The 23,596-nt window shown below is 36.6% G+C and overlaps 1 protein-coding gene and 1 pseudogene across 4 annotated transcripts in view; one reads left to right on the top strand and one right to left on the bottom strand.

Moving 5' to 3' along the window:
• The window catches only part of LOC132129685 (calsyntenin-1-like), a 41,396-nt gene extending 22,397 nt beyond the window's left edge, over positions 1-18,999 (top strand). For 2 of the 4 annotated variants that reach the window (XM_059541349.1, XM_059541350.1), the window contains 16 exons: positions 921-1,116; positions 3,070-3,278; positions 4,811-4,960; positions 5,065-5,250; positions 5,457-5,705; positions 6,701-6,822; positions 7,275-7,437; positions 8,524-8,574; positions 9,849-10,006; positions 15,080-15,228; positions 15,408-15,646; positions 16,197-16,367; positions 16,549-16,694; positions 16,817-16,952; positions 17,379-17,563; positions 18,768-18,999. In XM_059541349.1, coding sequence (XP_059397332.1) covers positions 921-1,116; positions 3,070-3,278; positions 4,811-4,960; positions 5,065-5,250; positions 5,457-5,705; positions 6,701-6,822; positions 7,275-7,437; positions 8,524-8,574; positions 9,849-10,006; positions 15,080-15,228; positions 15,408-15,646; positions 16,197-16,367; positions 16,549-16,694; positions 16,817-16,952; positions 17,379-17,563; positions 18,768-18,956 — 2,699 coding nt within the window. In that variant the 3' untranslated portion in view covers positions 18,957-18,999. The remainder of the gene's footprint in view (positions 1-920; positions 1,117-3,069; positions 3,279-4,810; positions 4,961-5,064; positions 5,251-5,456; positions 5,706-6,700; positions 6,823-7,274; positions 7,438-8,523; positions 8,575-9,848; positions 10,007-15,079; positions 15,229-15,407; positions 15,647-16,196; positions 16,368-16,548; positions 16,695-16,816; positions 16,953-17,378; positions 17,564-18,767) is intronic. The other 2 variants (XM_059541351.1, XM_059541352.1) reach the window with 1 other exon arrangement.
• A 3,982-nt stretch (positions 19,000-22,981) lies between these two features.
• Positions 22,982-23,596, bottom strand: LOC132129034 (protein LZIC-like; annotated as a pseudogene).

Genomic DNA, 23,596 nt, shown 5'->3' with positions numbered 1-23,596 from the left:
CTCAAAAACGACTTTGCTGAGATTGTTAAATGATGCAAACTCTCTGCTGTCCGGTCTGTGGTGTTGGTTTGATCTCTAGTTCGAGCCTCTTCACCTTCTCCTCCACTAATCTGAAATACACGCATGGCAACTACTGCTGATTGATGTGGATGTCAGGCAAATGGATATTTCTAACCCCGACTCTCATCCAGCCTTTAAGTTTACTGCCTCTGCTCCTTTATTTTGTTTTATTGTTTCATTCTTTCCGTTTTTTAAAGGTTTGAGAGAGACAACATTGCACAGGAAGACTTCCTTCATACCAAAATCTAGTTTTAAGGGGGAATTTAAACTCCAAATGAGGGGGTTTTGCTCGTTTGTATATTTGCTTTGATTTGTGAACTTCGGATGCTGGATCTCTGTCATAAATCCTTCTCATCGCCCCATGATTAACTTAACATTTTAACCTTGCTTTCTTCTCTAAATGTGTTATTTTTAAGCAAAAATCTGAATTAAACAACTTAAGTACTTCTTTAAATATGTTCTGCTATTAAAAACAACAGATATCTGTTCATTGGTTCATATCATTTCCTTCCTGTCCTTGTAAGTATTCCTGTGAAATGCCTGTCCACATTCTTGGTTTCTTACTGCATGACTGGATGCAATGTGATCAAATGGCTTTGATCAGGCACTCAGTATCCCTCTTTTAACTCTCCCTTCCACTTCCCCAAATACTCACCCCATCCCACAGAGGTTCTGGCTTCCTCCACAGACACCTTCACCTCCCACTTCCCACCTCCCCTCAGTGTTTCAATCCCTTTGGCTGTTTTTATTTGAGTGTGGCGTGTTATGAGTTTCGTTGTGGGTTTCTTTTATCTCATGAACAGCAGCTGGGGCTTTGACTCACGGGTGGGCTTGACTAAACACGTGTGTGCCGTTTGCAGGGGAGATCTGCGGCTTCAGGATTCACGGGCAGAACGTACCGTTCGAAGCGGTGGTGTTGGATAAGTCTACTGGCGAGGGTGTGATCCGGGCCAAGGATAAACTGGATTGTGAGCTGCAAAAGGAGCATACCTTCACCATCCAGGCCTATGACTGTGGAGAGGGACCTGATGGCGGCAACATGAAGAAATCTCACAAGTGCGTATCTGATTTAGCAGCTTTTATTGATAAAATAGAGAGAACTGGAAATAATGGAGGGAATGGCACTAGAATGGAGGTAAAATGGTCCGCATAAGCGTCCTATTTGCTTCTCTGTGTCAAAATATGATTAAAAGTGCAGAGTTGGTAAGATTTTTGCATACATATATTTGACCAAAAATGCAGTAAATATTGTGAAATATTAAAATCATTTAAAATAAAATAATAGTTTTCTATTTTAATATATTTTGAAATGTCATTTTCAGGATCAAATAGTCCTTCAGAGATAATTATTATAAGTGATTTGGCGCTCAATAAACATTTTTCTTTTAATTATTATCAATGTTGAAAACAGTTGTGCTGTTTAATATTTTTCTGGAAACCATGACTTTGTGTCTTTTGTAACATTATAAATGTCTTTCACTTTTGATAAGTTTAATTCATCTTTGCCGATTAAAATTATTGTTAAATTAATTATTAATTATTATTAATATGCGAATTAATTGTTAGTTCATTAATTAATAATCAAAAAAATAAATTCTTATTGACCCCAAACTTTTGAATGTTGTGTATATGATATGATGTATATGCAAATAAAACAAAAATGATTGAAGCATGATTTACAAGAAAATGCTATTCCTGTTTTCCTGCTTCAAAATTTCACACTTAATTCAACATGTTGCTTAATGTTTATTTGTAATTTACTAGCAATTTCTGATTGAAAAGTTTCTACACCATTTTTTTTCAGTGAAAAAATTAATTAATGAATTTTCTTAAACACTATGGTTAAGTCAGCTGTAAGTTAAGTTTTACATTGGCTGTATTGCATACAAGATTTGCTGCACACGACAACTTTATATTAATAATATTCATGATTGAAAAATTTGTAATTGTGACCCTGGACCACAAAACCAGTCTTAAGTCGCTGGGGTATATTTTTAGCAATAGCCCAAAATACATTGTATGGGTCAAAATTATCGATTTTTCTTTTATGTCAAAAATCATTAGGATATTAAGTAAAGATCATGTTACATGAAAGATATTTTGTAAATTTCCAACTGTAAATATATCAAAACTTAATTTTTGATTAGTAATATCGGTAACACTTTGTTTTAAGGTGTCTTTATTACACGTATTACATGTACCTACTATTATAGTTACAATTAATAACGCATAATTACATTCAAGTAACCCTAAACCAAACCCTAATCCTAACCCTAACCATATAGGAAGTACATGTAGTTAATTAATATTACTCCGTACTTAAAAGTATAACTACCCCGTAACAAGGACACCTTAAAATAAAGTGTAACCCGTAATATCTATTGCTAAGAATTCATTTGGACAAATTTAAAGGTGATTTTTCTCAGAATTTTGTTTTTTTTGCACCCTCAGATTCCAGATTTTCAAATAGTTGTATCTCGGATAAATATTGTCAGATCCTATTAAACCATACATCAATGGAAAGCTTATTTATTCAGGTTTCAGATGATATATAAATCTCAATTTCGAAAAATTGACACTTAAGACAATTTAGTAAACCTATTCTATTATATTATATTCTATTCTATTCCCACTTGTAGTTCAGTTAAAAAAGGTAATTAAAGGCCATACACCAATTATGTTTAGATCTATCATGTATATAGAGAACATATAGAGATTCATTTGACCCATTCTTTTTTATTTGATGTTGTCTTTTAATTTCTTATATATATATATATATATATATTACTTAATATATGTATATATATATATATTTGTGGCATTCAGCAGCCATAGACCCATGATGACACATTTAAAATATATCAACACTAGAGGGTCCTTTGAAAGACTGTCCCATCAGATCATGAATAAATTGATCATCCATCTGTTAACAATCAAGAATTGCGTCACTGGCCTGCTTGTTCCCGCTTGTCCAATTCTAGTTTGTTAATCAAGCTTGATGTCCCCTAGGGCTACCGTCCACATCCAAGTAAATGACATGAACGAGTATTCACCGGTGTTCAAAGACAAGTCCTACAAAGCCACAGTGATCGAGGGCAAAAAGTATGACAGCATCCTGAAGGTGGAGGCTGTGGACGCTGACTGCTCTTTCCAGTTCAGTCAGATCTGCAGCTATGAGATTGTCACCCCCGATGTGCCCTTTACCATTGACAAGGATGGTAAGTGTTGCCAATTCAGATCTCCTGCCAAAACTACAGTGATACAGTGATATTGACTTCTAGGTCATTGTTATTTATGTGCCTATAAAATAGATTTGTGGAAACAAGCATCCATTTTAGGATCAGTAGCATATCTTATGTTGACATTAGCAATCTGTCACCTTTAGTTTTGGCCTGAATTTAAGCATGATCATTTCGATTTGGCTTACCTAGCTGTAGGGCTGGGTATTGTTCATACTAGTTCCTAACGATACTTTTTTTCGATACCATATGTTTTAAAATCCATTTCAACATCAACACAAATACATTAAACACAAAACTTTTATTTTTCACCTTAATTAAAACAAATTCTGGTAACACTTCACACTCAGGATAACATTATTAATACAACTGGTTGTGCTTTTTGAATAGGGGTGCGCCAGCAGACACTCAGGATTGGTATCAATCCTTACTTGGCCAAAATTAACAAAAAAAGAGAAACTTTTTTGCCACAACATGAACAAATTATAAATAAATAAATAAACAAATGACATTGTGTACAGGCTAATATTGAACCAACTAAAATGCAAAGGAATGTTAAAAAAAAACCTTTTTAGTGCAAAATCAAACTGTATTTGTAGCAAACCTTTAAAAATAAACCCTGTGACTGCTCTGTGGCACTCATCTCATCTTTGCGTGGACATTTTCCCTCTTGCTGCCAGTGTGAAGGGATTGGCACCTTCTGGTATTGTCTTCCTATTCCTAACATCAGGGTGGACCGGTGCAGAGGCTAATGTGAAGGGGGAAATAACGGCGATAACGCTACAGCAATCGACTAGCAGCACAAGCTAACATTCATAAAGTTGTAGTCAACGTCATGGGGATGCATTCGGTTTAAGTAGTGAAATTCAGGAGCAAACGCCCCTGTTTTGATGTCATTTATTAATTTAATATTTAAGTATACAGTTTGGGGATTTTAACCAATAGGGCAACTGATCCTCCGTTGAAAAAAAAAGAACAGCAGCTGTTCATTTAGCGACTCCTAGTGAGCGATATTCAAGCTGATTCAAGCGTTTTAAACAATTCGCGCGTGTTCGGAGCTTGCTACACACACAATTATCTCAAAATAATTGTCTCTGCAAGTATTCTCGTAAACACAGTCGGTTATGTTTTAAGTGAACGTATACAGTGGCCTGCTGCTCAGAGAAATTCGCTGTACCGGATAAATCTGTCTCTCTCTCTCTCTCTGTTATTTAGACGACGTCAAGATATGCAATGGAGTAGACCAAACTAAACAGGGAGGGAGGGCAAAACACTAATCCAAACAAATGCTTCATTAAATTGGTGGTATTGCCGGCTTTGGTTGCAATACTCTTATCGCATATGTTGCACTTTGCTGACTCGGCATCCACTTTTATAAAGTGTAGCCACACTTTAGACCTCTTTGGCATTGTAAAACGGAAACGTTTTGAGAAAAAACAACTACACTAGCCCTACCTACTAGCCCTACCTAGCTGGTGAGGTCATTGCTTTTTAATTCTCCTTATAAACAGGCAACATCAAGAACACAGAGAAGCTGAACTACAGCAAGGAACGCATGTACAAACTCACTGTGACCGCATATGACTGCGGTAAAAACCGCGCATCTGAGGACGTTCTTGTGAAAATCAACATCAAGCCCACCTGCAAACCAAGCTGGCAAGGTATCAAAGAACTCTGGATCTTTTGTCCCTCATTGTAAAGCATTACTAAATACTCGTTGTGAGTCTGTTTTGTGAAAGACACATTTTCTCTTTGATGTTGATAGGATTTAATAAAAGGATTGAATATGAGCCTGGTACAGGAAGTCTAGCCCTGTTCCCCAGCATGCACCTGGAGACCTGCGAGGAGCCAATCACTTCCATTCAGGCCAGCATCATGCTGGAGACTAATCACATCGGCAAGGGTTGTGACCGCGACACATACTCCGAAAAATCCCTGCACAAGCTGTGCGGTGAGTCCAGATATCCTTACTGTAATTGAGTTACATTAACATCAAGATCTTTAAATGTGCTTATTACATTGAGCAACTCAAGTGTAAAATATTTTAGACTAATTTACATAATCGTATTACCTCCATAATCACACAAGGCACATGCTGACCATGATGCAAACAATGTTTTGGGATACTCTAATGAATAACTTTGTGTGCCCATCCAGGTGCCAGCGCTGGCACTGTGGAGCTGTTGCCTGCTCCCAGCAACTCTGCCAACTGGACTGTTGGCTTGCCCACTGACAACGGGCACGACAGCGACCAGGTGTTTGAGTTTAATGGCACCCAGGCCATCAAGGTCCCTGAGGGTGTGGTGAGCACCACCCTGAAAGAGCCCTTCACAATCTCCGTGTGGATGAGACACGGACCTGGAGGCAGGGAGAAGGAGACCTTACTCTGCAACTCTGACAAGACCGGTAATGACATTCTCACACTGACAGTGTACTTTTACTTCAAGTAGGGCTGTCAAAATCATCATGTTATTTCATGCGCTTAATTGAATGTTTTATTAACACTGATAACACATTTAATTTAATTAAATAATGGATAAAGTGATGTATTTGTACTTGCAGATTTCTTTTATATCTATTATTTTATTTCTGTTATAGTTGTATTTTAGTTTCATCTCATGATTTCAATCAAAAAAATAATCACTTTAATAATTCCTTTTGTTGGTTTTATCTAAGTGTGTATATACATATATATGTAATATACACAACTGTTCAAAAATGTGTGGTCAATAATTTTGTAAGAAATTAATAATTTTAAATTGTTTAAATGGGACAGTAAAGACATTTCTTATTTTTTTTGTCTGTCAGACAAATTTATGTAATATTACAAAAAATAATCACTTATAGTTTTTTTCCAAATATACAGTGTTCCAGTGTTCAAATTTACATTCAAACACCCACACATTCTGAAATACGTGTCATAACACAAATTGCTGCATTGTTTTGTTTTCTTTCCTTTAAAAGGAACTGAAAGCATTAACTACAAAAAGTATATAACAATATATTAAGCGATGCTGTAAAAATTTCACTGGAGTATGTTTTTGAAAGTTATGCAAGGTTTGCTAATAGTAGTTCTGTGAAATGGGAATCTCACTCTGGTCATTGAAGCTAAATTCCCAGTGCTACAAAAAGCCCATCAGCTGGCCCTTATGTAAGGCTGATTACATCACAGTTCTGCCCCCATTTATGGGAAATTGCTCAATGTTTTCTAGAACATTTTCTGCGGCTGCAGCAAACCATGCATACTTGGATATGTGCACAGTGCAATGAGTGCATATTAAATCTGTTTATCCGCATTTGAGTGTGACAATGTGAAATATGCAATCTGTCATGTGATAAACAAGTGTATTAACATGAATTATCATTGACAGAAGTTATTCTTGTATATGTGTCTTCTGCAGAGATGAACAGGCACCACTATTCCCTGTACGTACACAACTGTCGGCTTGTGCTGCTGCTGCGTCAGGAACCCACCGAATCAGAGAACTACAAACCTGCTGAATTCCACTGGAAACTCGATCAAGTGAGTCAACTTTAGCCTCTTCACTCAGTTTTTAAAAAACGCATTTGTGTTACTAAATGCTAGGTTTAGCTACTAGCAGTGAATAGGTCACCTCATGTGTTGAATTAGGGCATAAACATTCTCTAAATGGCCCATATGACCAGTAAAAGTGCATTTTTATGTGTGTGTGTGTGTATATGTATATATGTGTGTATATATGTGTATATATATATATATATATATATATATATATATATATATATATATATATATGCCTGCCAAATTATATTATAGGAAGGGGGTTGTTTGCTAGAGCATCTTCATAACTGAGGGTCCTTAGCATTAAAAACATTAATATACCTGCTTTAAGCAAACCTAACTGTACATTTAAGAAAGTACGGGTTTTTCTGAATGCTGTAGCTGATGCAATCTGTGGTTAAACCGAGGCCCTGATCTAGTATCTCTCCTCCCAGGTGTGTGATAAAGAATGGCATCACTATGTGTTGAACATTGAGTTCCCAGCAGTGACTTTGTTTGTGGATGGTGCCACCTTTGAGCCCTTCCTGGTCACAGAGGATTACCCTCTGCATGCCTCTAAGATCGAAACCCAGCTCACCATCGGCGGCTGCTGGCAAGGTACTCTCGCTAATGATCTATTGATTCTCTTCACACACAATGATGCAACCTCAGGTTTAGACTTGAAAGCTCTTTGTCACCAGCTGCAGCTGAAATTTAAGCATGCTCTGTTTTAGTAAGTAGTTCATCTTTGCAATTTGTAGAGTTGCTTATATCATAACCCCAGTCGTAGATGTAATACAACATTTTTAACACGTCAGGAAATAGATAAACTTTTAAAGAACTCATTTAATCTATAAATGTTTTGTGGCTTTTATTCCATGTAAATATTTATACTGATGTACTTCTAAAATTTTAATACAAAATAAAAAAAATTTGAGTATTATTTTTATTTAGGGTACAAGCACGAAGAACAGAAACCCTATCGTTTATGTAGGGATTTTTACTCTTATTGTTATTACTATTAAATGGCAGTATTATTATTAATAACCAGTGTTGGGGGTAACACATTACAAATAATGAAAGGTATGTAATCAGATTGCTTTTTTCAAGTAACTAGTCAAGTAATTACTTTACAAGAAAATATCTTTTTTTATTTTAATTTATTTTATTTTCCCATTTATTCACTAACATCTCTCCATTCGCCATGTTGAGAGAAATTGGAAGTCAGTCTTAGGCTGAATGATTTCACTTTTCGTGGAAAAGGGCCTTTACAGTTTCCAAAAATCTAACTTTTTTTTTTGTTATTATAAATTAATAAGCAAGCCCAGCTCCGGTGACAAAAAGTAAAAGTAAATAACGTAATGCATTACTTTCCATAAAATGTAACCAAGTAATGCAATTAATTACTTTTTTTATAGAGTAACGCAGTATTGTAATGCAATACTTTTAAAAGTAACTTTCCCCAACACTGTTTATAAGAGTTGGTAGTTGTTCAATATTTTTTTAATAAATTACATTTAATCAGTTGAATTAGATGCTTATATAAAATATTTATAAAGTGTTTTACATATATCTGTTCAATAAAATGTTTTCTGAATGATTTCTCAGGGTATTTAATGCATGACACCATGTATCAAGTGACTTTATTTCCCTTGACTATATTGAGCCCTGGTCTTTCCCTGCTCTTCTGTCTTACCTCCACAGACCTCTCAGGACATGACAATGATACTGAGACTCTCTCAGAGCCTTCGACAGGTTGCTCTTGTCTTTCCTTATCACCCCATTATGTCAAAAGAGCAAGTCTATTAACGCTCTGTGTATATGCGGTTCTTCTGCAGCGTGACATTACGGCTGCAGGAGGACCGTTTATGCACAACTTCAGTCTGCAGTGGCATAATATTTGTAGCATGATGCGACAGAGTTGAGAGACACCATTTCATATACCCTGCCTGACTTGTTCTTCATTCTGTTTTCTTAATTCATCAGTCTAGCTCCATCTAATTTCAGTTTGCTTCCAGAGATGTATACAGCACACAGTATATTTTAGAAGCAAACCAAGTCCAACTGACCTAAGGGATCTGCATGTTTTTGATAAATCAGAGGGTTTGGCTGCATTCCTTGCTGCAGTTTGCAGGATTATTTATGCCAGTGGTATCAGTGCAGCAGACAGTGTCTCATTTCTCACTGTGTAACCTTGTTGTCTCTGAGAGCCACTTTACAGCATCACTCAGTGTCACGTTACTGCGGAGGTTATTCTGACCGCTCCTGTATCTCTCGGTGTTCTTCAGACACAGTCATACTCTAGAGAGGACATTACACACAGCTAGAAACATATATGCTTTGATTTTCATCTTAAAGAGACTGTTCACCTAGAAATCAAATGTATATAAAATTTGTACACAGGGCTTTTTCATAAAACAACATCTGTCAAGCACCCCCCCCCCATATTTTTTTCTTAATTTATAATAAATTACATTGGGGCCATTTTTCAGACTGCATGTATGATGCTTTTTTGGTGGGTCTTATGTCTTTTTGAAGCTTGACAGAGGTGGTCAATATTAACAGTCATGTCATAGAAGGAGCATCGTAATATTTTTCAAAAAAAGTTCTACTTGTATGTTTTATGAAATAATAACCCCATTTGGAACGGCTTAAACAATGACCAGTTTTCTTTTTTGAGTCACATTCCTTAAATGTTGATAACAAGGCAGTTCAAAAACACATAGCATTACCCCATTAAACCATTTAGAAATATGGAAATATGTGTAGATTTAGTCAGTCATGTTTTATGTGCCACTTTCGGTTCATTCCCATTCATTTGCCTTTTTTTTGTCCCACCAAAAGTTGCATGAGGCCGCAGGCCTGAATCAGGTCATCCATCATCTCGTGTGACGCTCTGGCCATCACCAGCACTGAACACTTAACATGCATGACTTCAGTCACACGGCCTGTGCACACTGAGCATGCTTGAGCTCAGCAGACTGTACATCTGGTATCTAACAGGTTCTGTCTCCCCCGGGTCTGTGTAGGTGGCAGCGCTCTCATGACTCAGTACTTCAGGGGAAATCTGGCTGGACTCATGATCAGATCTGGCAAACTGGAGAACAAGAAAGTTATCGACTGCCTCTACACCTGCAAGGAAGGTCTTGATGTGCAGCTTCCAGAGGAAGTAGCCTCTGCTGTGAAGGTGAGAAATGTGAATGTGTGGTCTATGTAAATGAAGTTTTAAAGAGACTGATGATCATAATGCCTTGCGAAAGCGTCAAAACCTATGATCTCTTAGAAATGACTCATTGGTATTCTACAGTGTTATTTTAGTATTAATTATATACCATTAAAGTGTTTATTAATTAATTAATTATTTTATTATTATACATTTAAATTTTAACTCCAAAAATAATTTTTAATTCCAAATTCTGTCTTGAAACTCTAGATATCGAAGACTGATAGATCGTTAACACAGCGTTAACGCATTGATTCACAGCATTAAACCGTTTGGCACAAGCTGATTCATGTTACATACGAAGCTAGTGAGCGTACTGCTTGACATTTAAAGGTCCCATGACATGAAATTTTCACTTTCTGAGGTTTTTTAACATTAATATGAGTTCCCCTAGCCTGTATATGGTCCCCAAGTTTCTAGAAATTTTAATCGGTGTAAATCGAGATTTTGCTATCTTTCTCTGCCTTTGAGAAAATGGAAGCTCAACCGGGCTGATCTTGAATCTCCTCCTTGTGACGTTATAAGGAGAAATTTTACCTCCCCTTTCTCTGCTTTGCCCGCCCAAATATTTACATATAATTCAGTCGCAATGTCAGCACAGGCGTAACAAACAGACTTTTATGATATGGATTCGACAGCACCGGCACAAACAGTGAGTAACAGTGTTCATTAATGCCTGATCTGTGATCAGTGATTTCTGATGTGCATCTAATTATTCAAGTTCACACTGACTTTCTAAATCGTTTAATACTGTTTATGCATCAGTGAATCAAGCCAGTGACTAAACGATCAACTTCACGTTGTTTCTCTTAGTAGCATGAAACAAATCTGTTATTTAAATTGTGATTTAACTACAGAGAGCGATCAAAGAACGCTCCCTTTATTTTTTCGGAGCTGTCACACATCGCGAGTATATCTGCACACTTGCCTAAACACTTGCCTAAAAAATATTATCAACACTTCCACGATTCATTAATCTCACAGCTGTAATAGTAAAAAATTATATATATATATATATTTATATATATTTGCGAGGGGTTCCACATGTAATAAGCATTTTGTATGCATAGATGTCAGCCAATCACAACAGTTGTCGTTTACTCGGAGTCTCACAGCAGACACGCCCCTTCAAACAGAGCAATCAAGTCATAGGGCTAATATCAGGATATAAAAATGCTTTTTATTTCTAAGTTTTAAATGTAAAAATCATACTAACAATATAAGTACACCTAAGGAAACATTAAAAAAGCATTTAAAAAAAAAAAGGAAATAATCCATGTCATGGGACCTTTAATTGGCTGGTTAGCATTCACTAGCACAGTTTCACAGTTTAATTCGGGGAGTTGGCCTGGTGGTTCGAGAGTTTGACTCCTAACCCTAGGGTTGTGGGTTCGAATCTCGGGCTGGCAATACCATGACTTAGGTGCCCTTGAGCAAGGCGCCCCCGGGCGCCACAGCAAAAAATGGCTGCCCACTGCTCCGGGTGTGTGTTCACAGTGTGTGTGTGTATGTGTGTGTGTTCACTGCTCTGTGTGTGTGCACTTTGGATGGGTTAAATGCAGAGCACAAATTCTGAGTATGGGTCACCATAATTGGCTGAATGTCACTTCACTTCACTCAATTCCTCTGAAACCCTCCACCTTCCCCAGCTCCAGGGCCGGCCCGTGGCATAGGTGACATAGGCAGGTTTTTTTTTTGTTTTTTTGTTAGGATAACAAATTTGTGACCATTGTGCGCTCCTACACCCATATATGAAGCAAAATAATTTCTGACCGTTAACATAATTTTAGAAACCTACTGATCGATCATCGAACTGATTAAAATGAATGTTTGAATAAAACAAAATTGACTTCAACGTAAAATCATAAGATCTGACATTGTCATGTTAGATTATTTTAAACAGTTTCTGCGTCATGACGTAATTATAATACATCGTCATAACGCATTAATTATACATGGCGCATGCAGTTAAAACAGTTTTGCCATTTATGTGCTCTTAAAGTATCAGTTAAAAAGTTTGTGAAAAAATAAAATTATGAAGGACAAAAGGCAGGAAGTGATGCAAAGAGGAGCAGAAAAATATCAATATAGAGGTAAAAATCAAAAGTTAACGACTGTGTATTAGCCTGTGATGTTTATGCAGTACTTTGAAATAGCCTTTTAGAACATCTTAACTGACAAGTTAACTGCTTATTTAATTTTACTTTATTTTCTTTAAAATAACTTTAAGCTTCTGTAATGTTTTAATTTCAGTTACATTTCTGCTTGCTTTTAAGTCACCAAAAAGTGTCTAAATGTGTTTTGAAAAAAGACCATGACTAGGACTATAATCTGGCAGTCATAAAATGAAATAATTAAGTTTAAGTATGTCATTTTCTACTGTATGCACAAAATTAAAATGAAAGGTATGGGTATGCTAATTAGATTAGCTAGCTGGCTAACATCCATAATAAATAACAAAATGTAGCCTTTATTTTGTTGCCTTTGTTGTCTGTTAGACTATTTTAGGTCTGTTAGACTATTTTAGGCTTTTCATATTGTTCATATTTCTTTTCATATTCTTTTGTTATAATAAGTACTTGTCATCTCCATTTATTTAGCCTGTTATCACAATTTATTTACTACTTATGTTAATAGCCTGATCAGTATTTATGTTATGTTATAGTAAAGTTTAGAAAAATCTGCATTTTCTAAAATCTTGCCTAGGGCACCAACAGAGCCTGGGCCGGCTCTGCCCAGCTCCACCTGTATAGATCTGCTACAGGTTATTATCTATCTATATCAGCAACCTTTTCGGCATGACGTGCCATTTTTTATTTTTATGGTTAACCACTGTGCCAAATGTGCACAGCCCCCCCCCCGATATAATTCTGTATTTAAACGGTACATACACAATTTTTTATTATACGATAAAAAAGTTTTTTTAACGTTTAATCAACGTTAATGCACTGCTTTAATTGATGAACGTGCACACACAGACACACACACAACACACACCACTCGCACACAGAGATCTGAGATCGTGCTGTGCAAAAAGTAGCATTCAGAAGCTCATAAACCTATGAGTGTTGTCACGCCACTTTTATTAATCGATACTGAATCGCTACGTTATATTTCTCAACAACAAAGGGGCAAAATCGCTTCATTGTCTGCAGAGAGAGACAATTTACCCCAACCCCCCCCCCCCCCCCCCCCCCACTTTCTTTCTCTCAAAATGGCCATGTTTCAGAAAATTTTTCATCACTGGATATAGCTTTAGGTCATTTAACATTTCTATGGTAAAACATATTATTAAAAGTTGACTAATGTTAATTGATTTGCAGCTTTATCTTACCTCACTCTCTTTAACGTTAAACTGACGCTTCGCGCTCTGCTTCTGTGAACAGTAAACCCCACCTACTTTGATCTGATTGGCCATCTCAGTCATTTTGACATTGACGAGTGCTGTTAGACCGAGGCTTTGATCTGAAGCACCTAGTACAGGGGTCTGCAACCTTTTTGTGAGTGAGGGCTCCCTGAAGGGATAAAATAGTCTTGAGGGCTACTTGTTTGATATAGGCACACACACACGCACACACACACACACACAGTTTCAAGTTTTGAAAAATACAACAACAAACTGTAATATAATATGACAGTTTGTTGTTGTATAACAACAAAAAGCCTATATTTTTAATATAGTCATATTTAACAATATTACTAATATTGTTAAATATGACTATTGAATATATAATTACCTTAGTTTTTCTGTCCTAACAAATAGGCTTTTTTTGTCCTAAAAAATGGGGGGTCGTCTTATATTCGCGATATAGAAAAAATCACGGGGGGAAAGGGAGAAAGAACAACGGCATAAATATGAAATAGTGACTGAATGATATACTTTACATACTTGCATGTAAAATTAGAAAAGCAACATAATATCTGTGTTTAACTAAATTAAAACGCTGCTCCTCTGCCGCGCGATACGCAGAGAGAACAAGAGAGGTGCGCGCACGAGACGCAGAGCGAGAGAGAGAGACAGAGAGGTGCGCGCGCGCGAGACGAAGAGCGAGAGAGAGGTGCGCGCACGAGACGCAGAAAGAGAGAGATAGAGAGACGTGCCGATTCTATTTTTTTTTTAATTATTGAATTATTTTATGTTTTAATGGTATATGAAATGTCACCAATAGTTATTTTCTCATTTTATGCCATTATCATAAAAAAAAATGAAAGATTACAATTCAGGCTATTTATAGAACGTGCTCGGCGGGCGACTCAGAGACGCGGGCACCACGTTTGAGACCACTGAGTATGTGCAGTGTTTGCACGTGCATCCATGCAAGTTAATTCTCACACTTTAATAGTATTTGTAGCTCCTAACAGGCTGTGTGACTATGAGAAGTTATTACATCAAACTGTTCGTCATTATACAGTTTTCCTTATTGCTTGCGTGCCAGCGATTATCCCTCTGCGTGCCACTGTTGGCACGCGTGCCGTAGGTTGCCAACCCCTGATCTATATTATCCAGTACTTGCTTTGCAGCAGCAGCAATAATCTACAAATACAGCAATAACCAACAGCAGCAGTAATTCAGCAGTGTAGCTAATCTGTTCCACCAAGACCAAATACATTAACATTGTCATTTCCATTACCATGCTAAAATCTTCTGAGAGTTGTCATGATAAAAATATTTTATTTGTAAATTTTTAGAAGGATAGTTCACCCAGAAATGAAAATCCTGTCATCATTTATACACCTCATGTTGTTCTAAAACCGTAGGAGTTTAGTTACTATTTAAAACACAAATAAAGGCATTTTGAATGAAACCTAAAAGGTTTTTGTCCATTCGTTGCAAATCCAGGTAACCAAACCTTCACTTCACAAGTTCACAAAGGCTTCATAAAAATTAGTGGTTTAACCCAAGACTTGAGAAGAGATATGATCACTTAATATGGAGAGCAGAATTACTTCAGGTCGACATATTTACATAGAGCGGATTTAATTTAAAATGTTCCCAAGGTTAATCAAATGGACACATGTTTCCCTGTCTCTCTGTAGGTGGAGTTTAACCCCAACCAGTCCTCGCTGACGCTGGAGGGAGATGACGTTGAGAGTTTTGAGAAGGTCATGCAGCACATCTCCTACCTAAATTCCCGGCAGTTCCCCACCCCAGGAATCCGCCATCTGCGTGTCACCACCACTGTCAAGTTAGTTTCCATCATTTCAGTTCATCTGCATCACTCAAGCAAGTCCCACCCACTTTAAAATATTATTGCTCCAAAATAACACAGAAAAGCTAATAATGAAACACAAGTAATCTTTTCATACTTTTAGTACACTTGTAATGATGAATGTATTATGCTTTATCTCCTTTGTATTTCTTTAGATGCTTCAATGAGGAGACGTGCATCTCTGTGCCTGACTCTGAAGGCTACGTGATGGTCCTCCAGCCAGAGGAGCCAAAGATCAGCCTCAGTGGAATTGACCATTTTGCCCGTGGAGCAGTTGAATTTGAGAGCACGGAGGGCATTACGCTCTTCCCTGAGCTGCGCATCGTCAGCACCATCACCCATGAGGTGGAGGTGGAAGCTGAGACCGAGACCGAAGGCGAGGATGATCCAACAGGTACGCTGGGAATGTGAGAGTCACGTGGTTTGTTGAGAAAGCTGGAGAAAGGGGAAATTGATCATGAAAGAGAAAGGAAGTTGTAAGCAGATTGACCAGGAGTAGTTTCCACATTGGCCACAAGAGGCATTTTACAGGGACAAGTTACCAATGAAATGAAAATTCTGTCATCATTTATTCTAATTCTATATGACATTCGTGTTGTACATAAGAGAGGATGTTATATTGATTTGGAACAGCATACTAAATGGAAATGCAAATTGTTAAACCGTTTCTTTGAGCAATATTTGGGATGTTTATATTCAAATAAGTGGTAGAAATACTCATGTTGTCTATATAATGGATTATTGGAATAAAAGCTTTAGGAAAAGAAAGTCTTAGATGTTTTCCCTTTGTTTTATGTTTTAGTGCATTTAGTGATTACTTTGCTCCTTGCAATCGATATTTGCAATAAAATTGCACGGTGGACTGTTTTTGAACACTCAAGTCGTTCCAAGATCAAATGTAATCAGATGTATAGGTTCTGATGGATTTTTCTTTTTTTTGGCAGTACAAGAGACGGTGGTATCTGAGGAGATAATGCATAACTTGGACACGTGTGAGGTGACTGTGGTGGGAGATGAACTAAACGGAGATCATGAGAGTTTGGAGGTGGATCTGGCCCAAATCCAGCAGAGAGCTCTGGAGATGAGCTCTTCCAACGTGGGCATGGTCATCACAGGTGCTCATCCATCTACATCAACAATATATTTGCACACATTGTTTTGATTTTATTTGTGAGTTTTGTTCATGGTAGCTTATATCCAGCATCTTGCTGAATGGCTGATCTAATGGTATTAAAAGCTTCAGTAATCTTGTACCTGTAATCTTGACAAATGGTTAAAGTTTGTCTCTGTCCACAGGGGTTAACAGCATGGCGAACTATGAACAGGTCCTGCATCTGATCCGCTACAGGAACTGGCACACAGAGGCTCTGTTTGACAGGAAGTTTAAACTTGTCTGCTCTGAACTCAATGGCCGCTACATCAGTAATGAATTCAAAGTCGAGGTATAGCTATATCAAAATAAGACAAATAAGGATATAAAGAGACTGATACTGCAGCAAACTGTATTGTATTGTACTATGCAGATGCCATTTGTGTGAACATATTTATTGTTGATTATAATCAGGTCAACGTGATCCATACTTCCAACCCCATGGATCATGCTAACAATGCTATGGTACAGCCTCAGTTCATCAACCAAGTACAGCATGCTTCAGTGGACCTGTCTGGACACAACCTGGCCAACACCCATCAGGCCTCAGGTATTTCTTCTTTATCCCTCCATTTCCTTCCCCCCCCCCCTCTGATCCATCTGTTCAGCTTCTCTTGGAGATAATGGCGTTTCATTGGCTGCTTCATCTCTCACAGTATCTCTCCTAGATTATTGCACTAATCTCTCATTAAAGATAATCCAGACTTTGTAATCAAATGAATAAGCTGTTTAATGTCGAGCTCAAATCGGAATTCAGTTTCTTTCCATGATTTTTTCCAGAGCTTAGAGTCAATTTAAAAACTAGGGCAGTTATAGAGCGCTGTGTACTTGTTTTTAATGGTGCACTTTTAGGGATTATATACAAGTGCTGTGTACAACATCTGGAAAGCCTGTGAGGGGCACCTTAGACAACCTCTTTTAGGTTTTTATCACCCTAAACACCAAATGCTAATCTGTGTCCATCCACTCTTCACAGTTGTTCCCAGCGCGGCCACCATCGTTATTGTTGTGTGTGTGAGCTTCCTGGTGTTTATGATCATCCTTGGCGTCTTCCGGATCCGTGCTGCCCACCAGGGCACAATGAGGGACCAGGAACACGGCAAAGAGAACGAAATGGACTGGGATGACTCTGCCCTCACCATCACCGTCAACCCAATGGAGGTGTGTTATAAAAGAAACAGAGCTGGCTCGCTCAGCGCTTTTAAAGCACTCTTGCACAACTAATGCAGCAGAGGACTAAACCCATCAGAAACTCAATGTTCTGTTGTCAGAATGCCCCTTTATTACCATCCCTCCTCCTCCTGTTCATCTGTCCAGTAATATAAATTTTCAGTCTACCAAACAGCTACTTTTTTGTATTCTGGTGTCATTTCAGGGATATTGCCCTTACAGAGAGATCATTGGATGTGATTCATAAAGCATGGACTTCCATTATAATTAGAATAAAATTATTGGTTCACTTTTGAAATCATTAGTTTGATTTTTCATTTTAACTGTTATATATATATATATATATGATATAATATAATCACTATTATTTAGTGGTTATATTATAATGTAATATAATCACTATCTATATATATATCGGTACTGTCAGACAATTAATTGCAATTAATCGCATTCAAAATAAAAGTTTTCGTTTACATAATATATATGTGTGCACTGTATATTTATGTATATGTAAATACACACACATACAGAATATATTTAGGAAAAATTACATGTATTTGCATGTATATAGTTGTATTCGTAATTTATATTATATATAAATATTTAATTTATAAACAACATTTTTCTTAAATATATACATCATGTGTGTGTATTTATATATACATAATAAATATACACTGTACACACACACACACACACAAACAAAAAAACATTTATTTTGATGCATTTATATATATATATATATATTGTATATAAACTTTACCAGAGTTCCAATTGCAATTGCACAAAATTGCAATATATGATGTCAAAATCACAATATATTTTTTTTTCACAAAATCTCTATATAAATAACATTTATTCTAAAATAGAAACAATCAAGATAAAACACTGCAAAAAGTTAGATAATTTAACTGTTTACTTTCATAGCATGTGACATTTACCATTAACCCTGAACATGCAGATGTGTCATTAAATTAATAAAATATTAATGTAAAATCTCATAGGTCCAACTTAACATTTGGGGTATAGTTAACAAAAAAAAGTTTGGTCCCCATTTTTTTTGTTTGTTTGTTTGTTTTTAGGTTTTTTTTTTTTAAGAAGGATTTGTTTGCTCATAAATCTAATCTTTTGAATAGATCTGCAGACATCTATTATGCAGTTTAAAGAACATCCAGTTTTCTCTTTCTCTTACTAGACTTACGAGGATCAGCACAGCAGCGAAGAGGAAGGAGATGAGGAAGAGGAAGAGAGCGAGGATGAAGAGGAGGAAGATGACATCACTAGCGCAGAGTCAGACAGTAGTGAGGATGAGGGTGGCGAACAGGAAGACCAGCAGGGATCGAGCAGACAGCAGCAGCTGGAGTGGGACGACTCCACCTACTGATCCTCCTGAGCACACAGTACACACACACACACGCACACACACACACAATGACAAATCCACCCATGCACAGTCACATCCCTCTGCAGTGTAGTATAGTTTCACAGCTATCTCAATACAAGTTCCTAATTTATTGAATCTTTTTCTGTCCTATCCGAGGGAATCCTGGCCTTCATTTGCATTTTCTTTAAGCTCTGTATGGACTTTAAGCCCTGCACTTTTACTTTTCTAATAGAGCTTTGAGAATGATTTAATGTATATTCCTCGCACATGACATTTAAGGTTGATTTGCTACAGGAATTTTGATTTCTGATCATTTTTTTTCTTCTTTGTATTGCATGGCAAGATTTGGAATCATGGGTATGGAAGAAAACAACTGCTTTTTGATATTTTGTAAATAAGACAAAACCATGTAATTAGTCAAATGTGTTAGTGAAAGCCTAACCAACGGTTGCCGGTGTCTAAAAAGACACAGTACCTGCTGTAGAATATTATTATGTCAGTTGCTCTTAGCATGTTTCAGTAAATGTCATGCTCGTACAAAAGACGTCCGCAGAGAGAAACCCATGACAGAGGCTGAGGTTTCTGTGGCAAAGTGTCATTCATATTGTCTTTTCTCTTGGAGGACGGTGTGCATCTTTTTGTTTGTTGGTTCAGTTTTTTTTTTTTTTTGCTTTACATATGTCAATTCTAGCTGGGCTTGCAATCGCACAAAAGCTACTCCAAGGCTTTAGTGCTTTTATTTCAGTAACTAATAATCATATTCAGGTGATGAATATACCGTTGTTGTTTTTTTTCTCGTGGTACTGTAAGTTGTACAGTTTAGGCACACAGCAGTGATGTAAGCCATTCTTAAGTGATAATGCTTGTGTTTTCTGTCATAAATAGAGACCAATTGGAATCACAGTATGCACATTAATAACCCAGTCCGAATAACATTATGACTGAAAAGACGTGGAAAATGGGTGCGCTGGTGATTTATAAACAATGTGTGCATTGAAAAGTCTGTTGTGTACTTGTGTACTCTTTCAACAGACCTCTTGTTAAAATACTGGCTTGAGATGGTCAGTTACATGAACTGTACTAAACAAAATTATTTGCGTTGGGGTTGATTTTATTATATATATGTAGTATTTTTTGTGATTTTTTTTTTTTTTACATTTTATTTTCAAATTCAGGGTTAACCCAATTCTTATTCTTGTCATTTCAAGGCCCCTAAAAACATTAAAAGGTCTAATTTGCCTATCAGCGCATTAAAAGAAATGAATTGAAACTCTTAAAGCATAACACATTTTTTGCAGTATGGCCGTTGGATTTCATTGTACATGGAACTGTGCTGTAGAGTTGTGTAAAGATATTTGTTTACATTTGGTAAACTTGTATTCCTTTTTGGCGATGCTATCAATCTACTCCAGATTTGCAGGTCATTTCTCCTCGTAGACATTTTCAGAATCATGCCATAGTTGAATTTTCTTACCGTGATTGGACATTTTGGGACACGCCCCTTCCAAAATGGTATTTTATTGGAGAAAATAATACTCTGTTCCCTTTGGGCGCGAAAAAAAGAATGTTAATTATTTAGGAGATTGTACATTGTTTAGTAAAGACGGACGTGAAGCTTTAGGGTACAGATTTGTTTTTGTTTACATGCATGAATTTTCTCAGTTTAAGGCCTAGGCTACAAGGCTTTGTTATGATTGATGGTATGAATATAATTTTATGTCATGTCCGGAAAAGATACAATGCGGGAAGCTGTAGAGAAGGTCTGTTTTTGTGACCCATGAAAGGGCAACGGTAATATTTTTGTAGGTTTTAGTTTTTATTCTATGTTTTGGTCTTCAGGTCCCCCTTCAAAATTGACAGGAGCTTTAAAAAGAGGTCCAGAATTCAGCCGGTGGAGTTGGGAGTGCCTTTAGCCCGTCACAGCACATTAATAACACAACTAACCAAACAATCATCTATGCCATTTTAGTTGTTGCAATTTCCTCTTTTTTTTATAATTATTTTCTATTAGATTTCTTACATGTATGGGGAAGTGATTTTAATTTTGTTTTATTTAATTTTCTGTTAGGGATCAACAGCTAGTTTTATCAAGAGTGGACGTTTTAGATGTCTTGTGTTCATGTTGATGTGTAGAGAAAATAGTCCATACTGTATCATCAATGAATATTGTACTAAATCATGTTTAAAAAATGTACATTATTATATGCAGCATATGTGGGTATGAGTTTAACAATATGTGTATAGTGAAAGGTGTATCTCCTGATAACGCTGTAGAGGGCAGCATGAAATTCACAAGAAGCATACACATGATGATTTATCACACAAATGTAATAGTCTCTCACAACTTGCTTTAAAAACTGTTTGATCCATTCAATGAGACCAAATTTAGTATAATCAATGTTTGTACTGAAAATCGCACAGTTGTTTGTATCTTCCCTCCTTTCCCCTGATGCAAGTATTCATCTGCAGGTTCTCGAGGAAAAACTCATGTGAATTGTTTTTCGAACAATGTGATTTTGTCAATTGGTTTTGAAGATTTTAAGGCACATGCGCAGAAACTTTCCATAATAAATAAGCAGTCTGTGCTGAATGTGAACAGCTGCAGATGGTGGTTGTCTAACGGGGCATTGTCTTTGCATGTATAACACAAGATATAAATATTTCCTGTAAATGGCACATGGTACTGTGGGTTTGGAGCGGAGTAGATGGGACGGGAGACTGGTGATACTACTGAATCAAAGATTACCTGTCTCCGATTTGCAGTCTTCAGTGGTCATTGTTCACATTTTGAATTACTTCTATTTTTTTGCTCTAGAAATGAAATTGGGGATGTTGTAGAACTGTTGGATGCTGCCTTCCAGCTCATTCACTTTTCTATTATTCAGAGGAATAATTATAGTGAATATGCTTGCTCATGAACAAAATAAAGGATGAGATGGGAATAAAGTTGGAGTTCCGATTATTTCTTTAGATAATTATATATATGATACACTGTTTCTGTTTATGCCCACCTTAACGTTAGCACGAACAAGTTTTTGTTTTTTTTTGAGCCAAAAAGACAAAACAAAAACAAAACCTACAACCCCATCACGCTCAACTGTGTCAAAAAATATGTACATTTCTTTGGGGTCTATGATTAATGTGAATTACAGACCACAGTCATGTTGCCAGGACTAGAGTGCCACCTAGTGCTTGAAAACTGAAAAATATGAATTATCTAATTCATAACGTCTCAAGAGAAGCCTGCTAATATCATAATCAAATAATTAGACTGACAGTCTGTTTGTTATTTTTATGTTAACTTGGCAGTGCGGAATTTCTTATAAGGTTTATATTAAACATTTACAGATTGATAATGATTTTCCATAGATCACAATGGAATTTGCAGAGATTAAACCTGCTTTTAAGATCTTTTTCAACCAAATACAAACTAGAGAAAGATGGTTATTGTAAATAGAGAAAAGAGAAAACACTGGCAACGTTTCAGATGTTGATCACCAAATATATTCAAATACAAAATATTTACAAATATCACACTGGATTAAAAAAAGGAATGCCAAACAATATTAAAATGCATAGTAATCACAGTCTGTTCTGCTATCAAATACTATACCAAAATGCTTATTGGTGAACAGCTTGATGAAAGAGTTAATAAATAACATTATAACCAAAGGGTTAAAAAAAAAAGAATCCAGACCTTTTTTGAATAACTGTATTCCGAAAAATTTTAATTTAGAAATATATAAATACATCTGATCTTGTATTTTTTGCAAAATTGACATTGACATAAATGTTTTTTTCACTGTACCCAAATAAAATGTATACAATGTATACAACACAAACAACTGTCTGATGAAACCCAATGTATATACTTCAGGTTGAGTGACCACATGATGTCATTTGACAATTCTGTTCCTAAGTGTACCAATTGCAACCATTGTTTAAAAAAAATGACTGTGAATACTGTAAAATGCACAGGCATCATTTAAGCCTCACTCACAATAAATGTCAGTCCTAGTAAGGCTTTATGTCAGGGTCTTCCCAACACCAGAACTGGCCAATGCCATTGTCTTCTCTTCAGATCCTGGAAAGGTAAGATACATTTGATTATTAAAGAAATATTTAGTAAGCAAAGTATGCTTCATTAAGAATCATTAGCTGCTTCTCATCTTACCCAGGCTCGCAGTCACCTTCTCAGAGTGGCACTAGCATTTGCAACAAGAAACAATTCATCCTCCATCATCAGCTGTGCATTCAGACATGGTACAGATATCAGAAACAGTTAAACATGTGAGTCTTGAAATAGATGTGAGAGTATTTGCGTCAATAATATCCTTCTCACCTTCTTGCTAAGTTTTCTCAGAGCCGTGAGGATCTCCACTTTCTGCTGAGTGTACACATCTCTAGGGAGCTTTCCAACCATCACATCACGCTCCAACTGAATTCACACAGAATCATATGAATGTATTTATGTCTTTGCATATTTATTTGAAAATGTTAATATTTAAAAATAAAAATAATCACCTCAGCCAGTCTTCTGTTGCCCTGGCTGTTTTTTTTGTGAACAGCCGAATGACTTCAGGTGTCTTGAATGGCTGACTGATGGCAGCTTGGATCACCTGATAAATATGTGCAGTCAT

This window comes from Carassius carassius, chromosome 46 (assembly GCF_963082965.1).
Source record: "Carassius carassius chromosome 46, fCarCar2.1, whole genome shotgun sequence".
Taxonomy (NCBI): domain Eukaryota; kingdom Metazoa; phylum Chordata; class Actinopteri; order Cypriniformes; family Cyprinidae; genus Carassius; species Carassius carassius.
This window is presented reverse-complemented; position numbering and strand designations above follow the sequence as displayed.